General features: G+C 49.4%; 1 protein-coding gene across 1 annotated transcript in view; it reads right to left on the bottom strand.

The window, feature by feature from the left end:
- XPO6 (exportin 6) overlaps positions 1-16680 on the bottom strand; it is a 69163-nt gene that overhangs the window by 46187 nt on the left and 6296 nt on the right. The window contains exons 3-6 of the mRNA XM_088448194.1: positions 10723-10835; positions 1468-1665; positions 1224-1383; positions 819-896 (exon numbers count right to left, since the gene is read on the bottom strand). Of these exons, the coding sequence (XP_088304320.1) occupies positions 819-896; positions 1224-1383; positions 1468-1665; positions 10723-10835 (549 nt within the window). The remainder of the gene's footprint in view (positions 1-818; positions 897-1223; positions 1384-1467; positions 1666-10722; positions 10836-16680) is intronic.

Below are 16680 nucleotides of genomic sequence, written 5' to 3'. Positions count from 1 at the left end.
TTACTGGAGGCTACAGCAATATTTGCTGCATGTACAATAATCATCTGAAAGTAAGGCCAGCGCAGCAGCCTGGAACCTACAGGCAGGGAAATCACTAGGCCGAGTTACACAAGGGAACCACAGACGCTTTCGTGAACAGGAAGGAAATAAGCAACACACAGACACTACAGATGGAAAGCGAGATGTCAGACAGAGATGTGTCGGAAGAGACACACTGGGACCATGTGCTAAAAAGGCCAAAACAAAATGACAATAAACTTAAATAAATTTAAATAATCCTGTGACATGAACAGCTAAATACTTACAGCCGCTCTCAACAAATCACTTTGTGTTACTCCAGTCTCCACAATTAAAGGGATTATTCGCTTTGGGAATACCTGCCCTCTTATTGTAGCACGTCAGTGTCGTCATCCCGCCCTCAGTTACAATATAGGTCACAACCTGTAATCTTTTGTGCCCAACAGCAGCACAGAGTTTTCAGCACAGAAGCAATGTAGAGATAACTAACCGGTCCAGTACTTTCTCACTCAGAACTCTAATGCGGTCACATCCTACCCCTGATCCAGCAACAGAAGAACCTCACCCAGGAAAAACTGGGGATCCCTAGTGAAGTCCTACACTTGTACGGCAGGTGTTAAACAGGGCTGAACATAGCAAAACCATGTAAGGTTGGTGGCGATATGCCGATTGTACTAGGTCATGTAGTTCAGCATCCGCCCAACTGTATCCAATAGGCCTATATGCAGTGGATATAGACAAAGCATAGCAGCTATAGGAGGGTATACGAGAAGGGTCCAGAGGTCAGACCACTTACTTACCAGCATCTGAAGCTGTGGGGGATGGCGGAGGTGTGGCTGCTGTAACACTGTTTTTTTCCCAGATGCTTTCCAGGACCCCTGCGGGTGACAGACAAGTGTTTTATAGGAATGAGACACTGATGTTACAGGGGTTTACATCTGAATAAATTGTCATCACCAAATCTATATCTATTTCCATATTCACTGCTGCTCTGCAATACAATCTATAATGCACAAAAACAAATATATGATCATTTCCAACTTTTCAGAATTTAAATGGAGTAAATTATAATTATCTCAACTGCCAGTAATAGCCAATGTGTAACAATGTGTTAATTCAGGTCGGTTTTACTCTAGTAATTCTAAAACAAACATGCAAAATGAGAACGTGTTTCCGTCTACCACGGCCGCTGGTCAAAGCAATACCTGTCAGCAGCCCCAGCACTGTTGGCACTTGTTCTAGCAACAGTTTGCGAAGTTCCTCCTTCCTGGCCACGCTAAGATCCTCCCGTGGACAAGCCAACTCCTCAGATGCCGTCTTCAACATGATCAGGCCGAGTGGCGTGGTGCTGGGAGTCTGGATCAGCTGTTAGGGGAGATACACAGTGAAGATGTGCTGCAGGGACTGTCGGTTCCATCCGTGTGATGGGAGATCTAGGTCCTGTCTCACCTGTAAAATGTTGGTGAAGAAATCGTGATAGAACATCGGCCAGTCTTGCCTGCCCATGTCCACGATGACCTTGCACAGCTTGTTGCAAATGAAGCCGGGGAGAGCCTTGTGCTGGCTCAGCAGAAGCTTGGGCAGGGAGCTGCGGATCTCCATCTTCTCTTCGGAGGGGACACCCAGCCACATCTTGCTGATCAAGTTCTGCATGATCAAAAACAGCACGTTGGTATATCCTTTATACATACCCCGAGGTCAGCAGAGCACAGGATAGGTTACCTACTTTTATCTATCCATACACAGGAAGCCATGCACTCAATGGACGGAGCAAAAGACTTAGGTTAGCTATTCATTTTGTGATGGGGGTGACCATTAGCCAAAGTGCCAGCAACGAGACCAGACTTAAGCTGGAAACACAATATGCGATAATTTCTGCCGATCCGATAAACGATTGATCGGACAGATTGGTGCGCGCTTGTACGCACTGAGCAATTTCTAGCTCAGTGTGTACTTCATTCAGATCTCTTTAAAGGGATTGGGAGGTCGCCAACGAGATGACGTTTGCAGCACACCAGATCCCGACTATTGTAGGAGAGTTTGAATCCATCTATCGGTTATTGCTCCGGCACACACACTATACAATTATCGGGCCAATCAGCCAATCATCGGTTGATCGGCCCGATAACTGGACAGCGAGTACCAGTCTTCTGCATTTATCCTGACTAGTGTGCATCTATTGTCCGCTCTGTGCAACCATCTATAGTGGTTTAGGTCCCGATGGCCATGTCTGTGTTGGACAAGGTTAAACTATTATCTATAGTCCTACCTTCTATTATTCACAACCTTTTCCTTTTTATTGTCTGAAACTACGGCTTGTTGAAACTTCATTTATGTCTTAATTAACCCTTTTGCTGCTGAAGGTTCTCATCCCTGTGCTGAGGCCACATTTTCAACATTAGCGCTAGTCACAATCAAACATCAATGTCACAGATTTCTTTTATTTATTTTTCTTTTATATGCGGTACCAACACAAATTAGTATTTAAAAAATACCATTACGCTTTGTACTCATTCGAAGAAAAAAAAAAAAAGGAAGATTTTTATTGAAATTTCAAGAAAAGGAACCAAAAGCAAATGCGATTCCCCCCATCTTATAAACATGATAAAAAATACTTTTTGGTTCTCGTTTTGCCAATAATCCACATTTTCAAAATAGTAAAAGATTTTAAAAAGGATTCTGCGTGTCAGTTTGCAAAAAAAAAAAAATATATCGCCATTTGAAATTGAAAAACATTTCCCCCCAGCCACCCCACAATTTGTGCTTTCTCGTTTTAAACGCTTACGTGTAGGAAGAATATGGCAGCCCAACAAGGACATAATTTATAAACTAGGACAACCTGCTGCATTAACGGAGGAACCACTTTGTTATTTGACACAAGATGGGGTAGATCTGAGCTTTAGACCCCCCCCACACACACATTCTGTGGAAAAATATTTTTTTTGTGTGTACTATTTCCATTATTTGTCTGACAGATAATAATATCTACAAGTGGGCACGCGGTATGAAAGAGAAGACTCCACTCTTTGAAGACAGGGTGCCCCCACGTACATACGTGCGTGCATGGGGGGAGGTCACCCATTAAAAGCTGCAAAGGGGGCCACATACTGATATGCGAGTGACTCCACATTTACAGGTATTAAATTGAGTGCGATAGGGCACTACGTGCCCTCCCACCCATATACGAAAATCGTCTATTTTCCGTAGAGCAGGGTGATTACCAAACACTATCTACTAGTGGGACACATAATTTGAAAGAACAGACTCCTCTCCTTCAAATATCGGTGGCCACAAAGTTGCCAGCATCATTCACGGGAGTGAGAGCCCATAGTCCTGAACCCCCAATATAGGGAAAGCGCGTTTTTCATAGCACAGCTTAACATTGTACGGTGATCATAGTTGATTAGCCTTCCCACTAGGCTGTTTTGGCGGGGCGCAGCGCCCTGGCCTCCTTCTGGAGGGTAAAAAGCGCACTGCTAAGACAGCCTGCGGGTGCCGTCTTCACCCGCGGAACGCACTGTCCCACAGGTGGGGAAATGTGCGGTGACCCGGTCAGCGCCGGTGAATAGAATCTGGGCGCATGCGCCCGGCATCTATTCTACCTGTCAGCAGCGCTTGGGGGCTGCCCGGCTTGTCCGTAAGTGCCGGGCACGCCCCAAGAGTGACGAAAAGGGGACGCGTCTTATAGACACGCCCCTTTTCGGCACATTCGGAAGTGCCCTCTCTAGCTCCGGCGCCCTGCCTGCCGCTGGAGCTAGAGTGAAGACCTGTTGATCAACACACAATAAGTACTAAAAGGGACCCATAAATTGAAAGAAGGGAGTCCTCTTTTTAAAAATTAGTTATGGTAGACTTACATAGATAACTCCTTTTATTCGAGGTCCATAGGGATACCATGGATATATTATGGTTGGAGAGATCCAGGCACCAAACAGTTAAAGCTTTCAGCTTCCAGGATGCCTCGTGTCCTCCTCCATATATACGCCGCCCCTAGCCATAGGCCTTCAGTTTAGTTAACAAGCCTCAAGGCAGGAGCAGGAAAGAGGAGAAGGAAGAGCAAACGTACACCAGAAACACTCTTACACAAAATGAGGGAATCTGTGACCAAAAGAAAAAACTACCCATGCAGCCAGGTGCATCAGGGTGGGTGCCCTGTGGACCTCGAAGAAAAATGAGGTATCTAGGCAAGTCTACCAGAACTCTAACTCTTATTCAGGCTCCATAGGGATCCACAGGGCTACCATGGGAATGTCCTAAAGCAGTTCCCCTAGGGTGGGGGATTCTCCTGAGCAAACATGAGAACGTGTCGCCCAAAGGAAGCATCCTGACAGGCAAAAGTGGACAGAAGACCACGTGGCTGCCTTGCGCAATTGTTCAGCATAAGCACGACGACTAAATGCCCACGATGGCCCCACAGACCAAGTAGAATGTGCTGTCACCGTGCTTGGGACAGGGAGATCAGCCTGTGTATACACCCGAGAGTGTCATGCGTAGCCATCTCGCCAGAGTCTGCTTATTAGCTGGTCATCCTCGTTTGTGAAAACCATAGAATACAAAAATAGCATCTGATTTTCTAACAGTTTGTGCGTTCCACATAGATACGGAGAGCACGAACTACATCCAGGGAGGCTTCACCTACAGAAAGATCTGGAGCCTGAAATGCTGGAACCACAATTTCTTCATTTACATGAAAACAGGACACTACCTTAGGAAGGTAACTATCCCTTGTACGAAGAACAGCTTTATTCTTGTGAAAAATCAAAAATGGAGGAGAGCGACAAGCGCTGCCAAATCAGAGACTCTGAGCAGAAGAGATAGCAAGAAGAAAGTGTAGATTTGAAGTGAAGACAGAGTCTAGAGGTTCAAATGGGGAAGATATAGCCCCTTAAGAACCAAAAGACAAATCCCACAGTGCTACCAGTGGAACAAAAAGGAGGCTGAACTCGCAGAACTCCTTGAAAAAAAAAAGTCTAACATCTGGTAATGAGGCAATCGTCCTCTGGAACCAGACTGACAGTGCAGAAACCTGCACTCACAAAGTGGCCAGGCGGAGATCACTGTCTAACCCTGCCTGAAGAAAAGCCAGTAACCCTGGAAATCCTGAACACGTTAGGATTATACTTCCTATGGCAATAGTCAGGGAACAGGGGTAAATTACCCCACACGGGGTAAAAATTAAATTCCTGGGGGTAATGGACGAACAGCTTGGCATGCATATGAATCCATATGCATGCCAGGCTGTGCCACAGGGAGACTCTTAAGCCGGACGCCCGCTGAGATATTACCAGCGGGCGCCTGGCTCCTTCCCTGCAGCGCCGCATTAGCCGGAGGCTGGAGTTCTCTTCTGAACTCCAGCTTCTGCCTCTCTCTATGCGCACTAAGGGAGAGACGTCATGACGTCTCTCCCATAGTTCCGAGAAGCAGCCGGGCGGACAGGACGGTGGCAGATGCAGGAGCGGGGATTAAGGCAAGTTTTTTTTTTTCTTTTTGTACAAGCGGTACTACAGGGTCACTACTATATGATTTCCTTCCTTTCAAATCAAGGGGGTAACATCGGTGTAACTAAATATATTTTGGGGTAAAAGTTTCCTGACCCCTGTCCTATGGGAACAACATAGACCAAAAGAATGCCAAACTCTGTAATAGATGCGGGCAGAGGCAGGCCTTCCATGCCCTAAGCATCGTTTGAATTACAGAACTAGAAAAACCTTTTGCTCTTAGGATGGAAGATTCAAGAGCCACGCCGTCAATGCCAGACGAGGTAAGTCCGGATGCCGGCAGAGACCCTGTGCTAGCAGATACTGCCATAGAGGATGAGGATACGGACTGTCTACGAACAGATTCTGTAAGTCAGTGAACCAATTACGTCTGGGCCAAGCCGGAGCCACCAGTATTACTGTTCCACCTTCCTGCTTGAATTTCCTGAGAACTCTTGGAAGGAAAGAAATCGGAGGAAAGAGATACACCAGCTTGAAGTACCATCTTACTGCCAGTGCATCCACAAAGGCTGCCGATGGATCTCTGGACTTGGACCCATACCTGGTGACCTTGTGGTTGCGACGCGACGCCATGAGCTCTCTCTCTGGTAGACCCCATTTGTTTACCAGGATCTGAAACACTCCTGGATGGAGAGACCACTCTCCGGCGTGTATGTCCTGGCGACTTAGGAAGTCTGCTTCCCAATTGAGTACTCCCAGTATGAATATTGCCGAGATAGCCGGAAGATTATGTTCTGCCCAAATCAAAGCCTTTGTCACTTCTTTCATGGCTGCGTAACTTCTTATGCCTCCCTGATGATTGAGGTAGGCCACTGCAGTCGCATTGTCGGACTGAATCTGGACCGGCCTACCCTGGAGAAGGTCCTGTGCCATGATAAGTGCCTTGTACACTGCTCGCAGTTCCAGAATGTTTATGGGCAGATGACTTTCCAGATTTCTCCATCTTCCCTGAAAGGTGTGATGACCTGTCACTGCCCCCCATCCGCGAAGACCGGCGTCTGTTGTGAGAAGCACCCAATTTGGAATCCAGAATGGGCGCCCTTGTTCAGATGATCCTTTCTCAGCCAGCACAGGAGAGAGCTTGAATATTCGTAATGACAGCGCCACAATCTTGTCCTCTGGCAGAAACAGCGTGAGTGCCAGAGAATCCAGCAATGCTCCCAGATGTACCATCTGCTGTGTTGGAAAAAAGTGATGATTTCTTGCAATTGATGATCCAGCCGAGCCTTCGTAAGCAGGCTATGGTCAGTTGAAGATGGCTTTGTAAAACAACCGGAGTCTGTGCCAATATCAGACAGTCATCCAGATATGGCAGAATTCTGACTCCCTGATGCCTGAGATAGGCAATCATGACTGCCATTACTTTGGTAAATACCCGGGTAGCCGTAAATAGGCCAAAGGGTAGAGCCTGAAATTGGCAATGCTGAAGGACAGCAAACTGCAGCAGGGAGTGAATGGCTTCCTGAAAGGCCAAGGCCTTGAACGCATCTGATGATCTGTGCAAAAGAACCTCTGGGGAGATTGCCCTCACTTTTAGGAGGCTTTCTCCTGAGAGACCACTTCTCAGAACCAGGCATCTGTTGTAGTTTGATGCAAATAATCCGCACAATGAAGAAGTCCGCCTCCCACCCTGGGATCCCCCAGGAGGAGGCCAGTCCCATCTTGGCGTGCCAGACCTCGTAGTTTGTCGCCTTGCGAATACTAGTCGACCTAGAGGAAGACTGTTCCCTTGCTCGTCCCTGAGGCTAGAAGGACCGAAAAAAAAACCTGCTTAGACTTTATAGTCGCCGTAGATGGAATACCTGCTGATTTTGAAGCTGCCAGAGTAGCTATAATTTTATCCAACTCTGCTCCAAAAAGTACCTTTCCACAGAAAGAGAAGACTTCTAGCGCCCCTGATTCTGTATCAGCTTTCCAGGATCATAACCAAAGGGCCCTGCGTGCCACTATTGAAGCTAAAATTCCAGCATCCATCGCAGCTTCTCCCAGATAGGAAGCCGCTTCCCGTATGTGGGAGATATAAATCCTCTGTTCTCTGGTTGCATCTGATAGAGAGTATTCCAATGCCCCCATCCATTCTTCAATAGCTTTGGCTACCCAGGCTCCAGCCATACCGGGACGAGTGAAAATATTGCCTAAAGACATGCTTTAATTTTCCTATCTGTGGAATCCTTCTGAGAAGATGATGACTGAATAGAATAGGCAATGTAGCATTTCTGATTAAAAGCGTTACAACCTCCCCGCTTAGTACATACAGACGCTGGGAAAGGGTACAACAAAGTTATTCTTTTATTCACGTAAAATCGTTTATCGGGGTTACCCCATGCCTCATCCATAAGCTCAGTCAGCTGTTCGGATACAGGTAACTCCGTCTTGATCACCTTCCGATGGTGATTGAACATTGGAGCCTTCTTACTATGAGCTGGTTCATCATGCTGAATATCTAGGATTGATTTAACCGCCCTCACCAAAGGAGGAACATCCACTGTGGACGGATGGTCCTCCTCCCCCGAGCTAGACCCGGGAGAAGAACCCTGCGCATCATCTTATTCTTCTGATGATGCGTCTGAGTCCATATGTTGAGTAGACTGATAAACAGCTAAATTACGCTTAGGCGCCTCAGTAATTACCGGTCTGCTTTCAACATTAGATGGTGCCATACTCTGACTAGAATGGCCATAAACATCTTTCCAGGAAGGATGCATAGGAGGTGCAAACATAGCATGCTGTGGACACCCCATCCAAGGAGGCATTGTGGGAGCACCCATACGATCCTCAAATTGCTTCATTACCTGGGACAAAGAAGAGACCCAAGATGGCTCTTGTCCAGAGACAGGTAAACTGGACTGGTGAGGTGGCTCTTTATAACAGGCAACACACAAACATCCTTTACCTCCTGAGAGGACACATAGGCCATACATGAAACCAGCACAGGGGCTCCCCTTCCCGTTTCCCTTTATCTTTAGACATTTTTATATAAGTAATGAATGCAATACTATGTGACAGCCTTCTCAGAATCTCAAATGAATGCAAAGTACTCAAAGAAAAACCTCCACCCCCAAAGGATGGACAGAAAAAATAGTGATAGTTATAATTGACGCACAGAAATAAAATAGCAGCTAGCAAACAGTCACATACAATGCATATGTAATATAAAAACAATGCACGCTAAATCAACTACACAAACACCAGGAATGGTAGGATATAGAACCCTGTATATCTTAGCAACAGGAGACGTATACACAGAAACTGACCCAAACACTGCTGAGACAAACCGCTAAAGCAGCGCACTTGTGCGTCTCTTATACATGTGGAGGGTAGGCAGAGCAACTCAGACGCGCAAAACCCTTCGTAGGGACTGCGTCTGGGTTGGGGGAGAAGCTGCCGGGGGAGCGCCTACCTCCCCTAAGCTGCGTTACCCGGCCGGGTACGCTGACACCGTGGCTGCAGAAGAGTCTGTTGCCGATCCCCGGTTTCAGACGATAAGGCCCCGGTGGTGTAGAGAGGACGTGGAAAATCCCAGCCCCTGACTGCAGCGGCTTCTGGTGCGTCTGACATCAAAAGCAAGGACTGCCACACGCGATTCCCCGTAAGCGAGGAAACGCCTTACCTGAAATCTCCATGCGTCCAGGACGCAGCACTGCTGCTAGCAAGCTCAGCCACGACCCGCCAAATCACCAGCCCAGTTACTGGTGTCGCGGCCCGGTGGAAGTAAATGGAGCCGCAGTATATGCGTCCAATTCAGACACTTATACCCCTTTCAGACATACAACCCGGGAAATTTCCTGCTCAGACCCGGGAATTTCTCCTGTGCAAATTCCCGGGTATTTGGTCGAGACCCCCCTTTCACACTACAGTGTCTACCCGGGAAATTCCCAGGTAGACCCCTTTCAGACAAGAGCAGGGTTTTTCTGCTTACCTGCCTCTTCTCTGCCGTCTGCTCCTCCCAGCCAAAAGCCGGCCAATCGTAATGCAGTTTTTTTTTTTATTATTATTTTTTTAACATTTATTTTAATTCCCTGGTGGTCCAGCGGGAGTGCGGGCGGGCCGCTGTGGCACAGCCGGCCGTTGCTGGGGGTGCTGAGCAGCAGCGCTGAGCGTCCTATAAGACGCTCTGCGCTGTCAACTCAAACAAAGCAGCAGCGCTGAGCGTCCTGTAGGACGTTCTGCGCTGTCAGCTCAAAGCAGCAGTGCTTAGCGTCCTATAGGACGCTCAGCGCTGTCAGCTACATGTCAAAGCTGCTTGGTGCCGGGTAGCACCATTCAGACAGAAGCAGGGTAATTTCCCGGGAAAAACCCTGGTCGATTGCAGGGGTGGCGGTAGGTACCTTTCACACAGACATGAGACCCAGGAATTTTGGCCGAGGCAGGCCAAAATCCCGGGAATCTCAGTATGTCTGAAAGGGGTATTAGCCAACCCAAAAACATTAAGTAAAACATAAAATAAAAGCTTAGGACTGCCTGAGCAGTCCCGTTACAAAGGAGAGTCTTGATCCTGCCGCACCAAACAAACAACTGAAGGCCTATGGCTAGGGGCGGGGTATATATGGAGGAGGACCCGAGGCATCCTGGGAGCTGAAGTAACTGTTTGGTGCCTGGATCTCTCCAACCATAATATCCCTGTGGATCCCTAAGGATCCTGAAGAAATGGGTGCCTCTTATTTTATTGACATTGCCTGGTGCTCACACTAATCACCAGACCATAACCTCTATGGGGGGGGGGGGGACACAGTTTAAAAGAGGGGACTCCCCTCTTTCAAGCAAGGGTTCCCCCATCACTCTAGGTACCAGGGTTGGGGATATAGAGGGACTTAAAGTCACTTCCCCCTGCTCTGGAAGAACTATTTACTCTTTTTGTTTGTTTTTAAACTTTAAAATGCCAGCACCAGATCCGGCACCCTGTCCTCGGGACTCCCTATCAGCGGGTAGTTAAGTAACCAGGTGAGGGAGGGGAGGGGGAGGGGGGGGAGGGGGGGGGGGATGACACTCGGCTACAGATTTCCAGTGGTACTTGTCATCCTCAATTTTAAGATAAATGCGGATGACGATCCCCACTGAATATAGCATATGGCGAGGAGATGCTGGGGTTAATGCAATGGAACATATACTTTAGAAACAACATTGAAAAAGACGAAACGAACATTCACACTCCAACATCCCAACCGGCAATGCCTCACAACGCAGCTAAAAAGCCAGGAGCTCCCACCTCGAAAACGCTGAGACTGTACATCAGGACGTAGTCATTGTGCGAGCTGGATAGGAAGTAGAAGCAGAACCTCCAGGCTCCAAGCTGCTGAGCAAAGTTATTCAACAGAGACTCTGTGTAGGGAAGAGAACAGGGTGAGATAAGCAGGTACAGACCACAGGAATATATCTGCTGTAATAAACATACAAAAATAAATTGATAAGTGAATATTTTTCTCCATTTTACCAATATGCAAAAGGCATAAAGTCTGTATTATCACTAATACAGCTACCTAATACTGTGCAGCATAATACACAGCGGCAAGTCACTTAATCTGTGCACACGTGCAATGACCTGAAGGTTAATTTGGCTATATAAAAGGCAGACCCTATGAAGACAGTACCAGTATACCATATGAGAGGAGACTGCGGATCCGGCAAGGGTTCAGTACACTTATGGCATCGCTGGTGCCTTTCAAGAAGATGCACATACAGCGTAAACATCGGCGCCATCAACGCACATCGAGCAGCCATGCTGCATATGCCCTCATGACACGTAGCGAGCTCTCATGCTGTGATGGAGATTGCAATGACCAACTTACGCACGCCCCCAAAACAGCATTTAAACGGTCACACAAGTCCGCGTTCTTCTAACCACTCCACCCCCCCCCCCCATTACCAGCCCCAAATGCTGTCACTCACTTTCCGAATGGTTCCTCTATGCAAACGTAGTGGCAAAACAAATCGCTGCACTTGCGCCGCGTGGCATTCGCATTAGCAAGCAATCGCTTGATCTGGGAAAATATCGGCTTTGCGCAAATCTCTGAATGGGGCCCATAGACCAGTAGTGATCTTCCTTCAGTTACATTAGCCAGCATGCACAGTAAGGATTTGCTGGAATCGAATAAGACTGTTTAACCAGATCTGAATGAATGTCAGGACACTCGCTCCATATTGGCTGCGACATTGTAGTAGGTTGCCGGCATGAGGCACAACCTATGAACTACTGGAATAGTGATACATTTGGCCACACAAATTGGTGTAACTATACGGATGTAATTGAGGAACGGGACCAACCAAAGCCGCAGTGGGCTGCAAGCTGCTCAATTCTAAAGAGTGTATAAAGACTGGACAAATAACCTAATGGGCCCTGCCGACTTTCTTCCCAATGGACCACATCCAATTTTGCACAGATATGACAAGCCCATATAGTTGAGATACACTGATTAAGCAATATCTAGATACGGGCACTGGCCGATCCTGCCATCAGCCAGAGAGCCAGTGTCATTTTCCCAACCCTTCAACACAATTGGGCAAACCAGAAGAGAGGAAAAGCACACTGGGAACGGTTATTCTGACCCTTATCACAGCCACTGTCCAATAATGATATCTGATGGTGTCACATCTCCAATAGTTTACTCATTTTAGCCAATATATGCAACTACATCAGGTCAGCCAGCAGATATTGGGGCAAACAAGGTGCCAGCTATACGGCAGGCTGACAAGCTGTTCGTTGATGATAAAAAAAAAGTAAACACACACAAACAAAAAAACAAGAGATATGGTAAGAACTTACCTTTGTTATCTCTGTTTCTACGAAGTCCATAGGGTCCACAGGGTTGACCTTGGGGTATAGCTGGATCTGGATCCACGGGCACCACGCAGTTAAAGCTTTGCTGCTCCCAGGATGCACTTGGGTCCGTCCTCCTCTATACCCCGCCCCGGCCACAGGCACCTCAGTTGGTAAGCAGCTAAGGCCGGAGGAGGAGACTAAACAGAGAGAAGGAAGACTGGAACACACAAGAAACCATACTCACAGAAATGGGAGACGGAAAACCGGTGACCAGCCACACAGCCCATTTGAAGCCAGGTGCGTCAGGGCGGGCGCCCTGTGGACCCTATGGACTTCGTAGAAACAGAGATAACAAAGGTAAGTTCTTACCATATCTCTTGTTTTCTACTTCAGGGTCCATAGGGGGTCCACAGGGTTGACCTTGGGGATGTCCCAAAGCAGTTCAACTAAGGGCGGGGACGCTCCTGTGCTGAAAGGAGTACCCGGCGCCCAAAGGATGCATCCTGAGAGGCGAAGGTGTCAAACGCATAAAACCTCAAAAACGTCTGAATTGAAGACCAAGTAGCCGCCTTACACAGCTGAACAGCGGAGGCGCCACGTCTAGCAGCCCAAGAGGGACCCACAGAACGAGTGGAATGAGCCTTAACAGAGGCTGGCACAGGTAAACCCTCCTGCGCATAAGCCTCACAAATAACTGAACGAAGCCAACGGGCTATCGTTTGCTTGTTGGCAGGCCAACCCCTCTTGTGAAAACCAAAGAGGACAAACAAAGAATCCGACTTCCTAACCGAAGCAGTCCGGTCCACATAGATTCTAAGTGCCCGGACCACATCCAAGGAAGCCTCACCAGCCGAAAGATCAGGTGACTGAAAAGCTGGCACAACAAGTTCCTGATTAATGTGGAACTTTGAAACCACTTTGGGCAAAAACTCAGGACGCGTGCGGAGCACTGCCCTGTCCTGGTGAAAAATCAGAAAAGGAGGGCGACAGGAAAGCGCCCCCAATTCTGAAACCCTCCTGGCCGAAGCAATTGCCAGGAGAAAAATGGTCTTAAACGTCAGCCACTTGAGCTCCACCGACTCAAGCGGCTCAAAAGGAGGACCCTGCAAGACCCTCAGTACCACCGTCAAGTCCCACGGAGCCACCGGAGGCACGAAGGGAGGCTGGATCCTGAGAACACCTTGGAAAAAGGTGTAAACATCTGGCAGTGTAGCAATCCGTCGCTGAAACCACACGGACAAAGCAGACACATGAACCTTCAGAGAGGCCAGGCGTAAGCCGAGGTCCAAACCCGAATGAAGAAATTCCAAGATTCTGGAAACCCGGAACACCTGCGGATCATAGTTTCTGGATTCACACCACTGAAAATAAGTGCGCCACACCCTGTGGTAAATCCGCGCGGAGGTAGGCTTGCGTGCCCTAAGCATGGTACCAATCACTGAACTGGAGAAACCCCTAGACCTCAAGACGGCTGTCTCAAGAGCCACGCCGTCAAAGACAGCCGACCCAGATCCGGGTAAAGGCAGGGCCCCTGAGACAACAGGTCCCGACGCTGAGGAAGAAGGTACGGAGCGTCGATGGAGAGGCACCTCAGATCGGAGTACCAAGGACGTCTGGGCCACGCCGGAGCCACCAGCACGAGCATGCCGCCGTCCTGCTTGAATTTCCGCAGAACCCGAGGAAGTAAGGATATCGGAGGAAACAGATACGCCAGGTGAAACGTCCATTTCACCGACAGAGCGTCTACCAGACAGGCGCCTGCGTCTCTTGTCCTTGACCCGTAAACGGGCAACTTGTGATTGTGACGGGAGGCCATCAAGTCCAGCTCCGGCAGCCCCCACCTGTCCACGAGTAGCTGAAACACCTCTGGGTGAAGCGACCATTCCCCGGGATGCACATCGTGACGGCTGAGGAAGTCCGCCTCCCAATTGAGGACTCCGGGAATGAAGACTGCCGAGATCGCTGGAACGTGACACTCCGCCCAAGCAAGAATGCGAGACACCTCCGACATTGCTGCCCGACTGCTAGTTCCCCCTTGGTGGTTGATGTACGCCACCGTGGTGGCGTTGTCGGACTGCACCTGAACCGCCCTTCCGTGAAGAGCGGGGCCGGACGACTGCAGGGCCCTGTACACAGCCCGCAGTTCCAGGATGTTGATGGGGAGAAGTGCTTCTTCCGCGGACCAACGACCCTGAAGCGATAATGAGCCGGTCACTGCCCCCCAACCCCGAAGACTGGCATCCGTCGTGAGCAGGACCCAGTCCGGGATCCAAAAGGGGCGCCCCTCGACCAGATGCACCGTCTGAAGCCACCAAGCCAAAGACTGCCGAACCTCCGCGGACAACACCAGCATCTGAGAGCGGATCCGGTGAGGTAACCCGTTCCACTCCGATAGAATCAGCCCCTGCAGGGGCCGGGAAAGGAACTGGGCAAATTCCACCATGTCGAATGTCGACACCATGGACCCCAGAACTCTCATAGCTGAATGGACCGACAGGCGGCAACTGCTCAGGCAACTGTGTATCCGCAGCTGCAGGGAGGAGACCTTCTCTGGAGCCAGGAAAATCCGCTGCTGACGAGAATCCAGCAGGGCTCCCAAATGAACCATCCGCTGTGATGGAATCAGGGAGGACTTCTTCCAGTTTATCAACCACCCGTGTGCTTGAAGACAAGCAATGGTCAGGTGGAGATGTCGAAGAAGCACCTCCGGGGAGCTCGCCAGCAGCAGAAGATCGTCCAGGTACGGCAACAGACGTAGACCCTGACCCCGAAGGTGGGCAGCCATAACCGCCATCACCTTGGTGAACACCCTCGGAGCCGTGGAAAGGCCAAAAGGCAACGCCCGAAATTGGTAGTGATGGTTCAGGATAGCAAACCTCAGATACCGCTGATGTGCCGGTGCTATGGGCACATGGAGATAGGCGTCCTGGATATCGAGGGAGACCATATAATCCCCGGGTTCCATCGCCAGAATGATGGAACGTAACGTTTCCATCCTGAACCTGGGAACTCTGAGGTATCTGTTCAGAGACTTCAAATTCAGGATAGGGCGATGAGAACCATTGGGTTTCTGTACCAGAAACAGAGTAGAATAGTACCCCGTCCCGCGCTGAGACTGCGGAACGGGAACAATGACCCCTGCTTGTAGCAAGGATTCTATAGCTACCTGAATCTGACCAGCTTTGGTCTTGTCCAGAGAAGGACTCGTACAAAAAAACTGGTGGGGCGGCCTGAACCGAAAAGACAGGGCGTACCCCTGAGAGACTACTTCTCGAACCCAGGCATCCGTGGTGGTATTGTGCCAACACTGGGCGAATTGGAGAAGTCGGCCTCCCACTCTGGGGTCCCCCAGAGAGAGGCCCGTCCCATCAGGCAGCAGGCTTATCCTCCTGCTTGGAAGAAGGGCGCCGAGCACTCCATGCCTGCTTCTTGGGCTTGGGTGCGGCCTTGGTCGCCGAATGTCTCGGGAAGGACTGGCCCTTGGCCTTACCCTGAACCCGAAAGGACCGAAAGGCAGAGCTCCTCACTTTAGCCGGCGCAGAGGCCGAAGGGAGAAAAGCCGACTTGGACTTAGCCAAAGTATCCACTATTCTGTCCAAATCCGGACCAAATAGTAAATCACCATTAAAAGGCAAGGCCTCCAGACCCTTTTTTGAATCTGCATCAGCCCTCCAGGACCTCAGCCACAGGGAGCGCCGAGCAGATACCGCTGCAGCCGACACCCTAGAAGTGAGCAGGCTGGCATCCAAAGACGCTTCCCCAATATAGGAAGCTGCATCCCGCATCTGTCCCACTAACGCTCTCTGGATATCCGGAGCCTCATCAGGAAAGGTATCCTCCAAGGCATTGGCCCATGCCTCAATGGCTTTAGCCACCCAGGAGATAGCCATGGACGGGCGAGCCACCGCCCCGGAAAGAGAATAAATGGACTTTAAACAAGTCTCCACCTTCCTGTCCGTGGGATCCTTCAAAGAGGAGATAGACGGCAATGGCAACGTCGCGCTTTTGATCAAGCGGGTAACGTGGGAATCCACCGCCGGCGGAGTTTCCCATTTCCTGCAATGAGCTTCAGGAAAAGGATAGTTCGCCGCCAACCTCTTCTGTGGATGGAACCTCTTACTAGGTAATTGCCAGGCCGCCGCCATATGATCCGATAATTGATCAGACAGGGGGAACACAGTTGAGGTCACCTTGGCCTTTTTAAAATTAGGAAACTTCGACCTAGGAGCCGGCGCATCATCCTCAACATGTAGGATAGCCCGCACCGCCCTAACTAAGGCTGGAACATTAATGGAGGACTTAGCTTCCACCTCCTGCCCCATGACATCAGAGTCAGAGTCCTCATGGATTTCTCCATCATCTGAGGACACTTCCGAGTCCGACAACTGCGCAGCTAGTGAACTCACA

Source organism: Taudactylus pleione, unplaced genomic scaffold (genome assembly GCF_031769625.1).
Source record: "Taudactylus pleione unplaced genomic scaffold, aTauple2 ptg000451l, whole genome shotgun sequence".
Taxonomy (NCBI): domain Eukaryota; kingdom Metazoa; phylum Chordata; class Amphibia; order Anura; family Myobatrachidae; genus Taudactylus; species Taudactylus pleione.
Note: the sequence above shows the minus strand (reverse complement) of the source record. Positions and strands in the feature narration are given on the sequence as shown.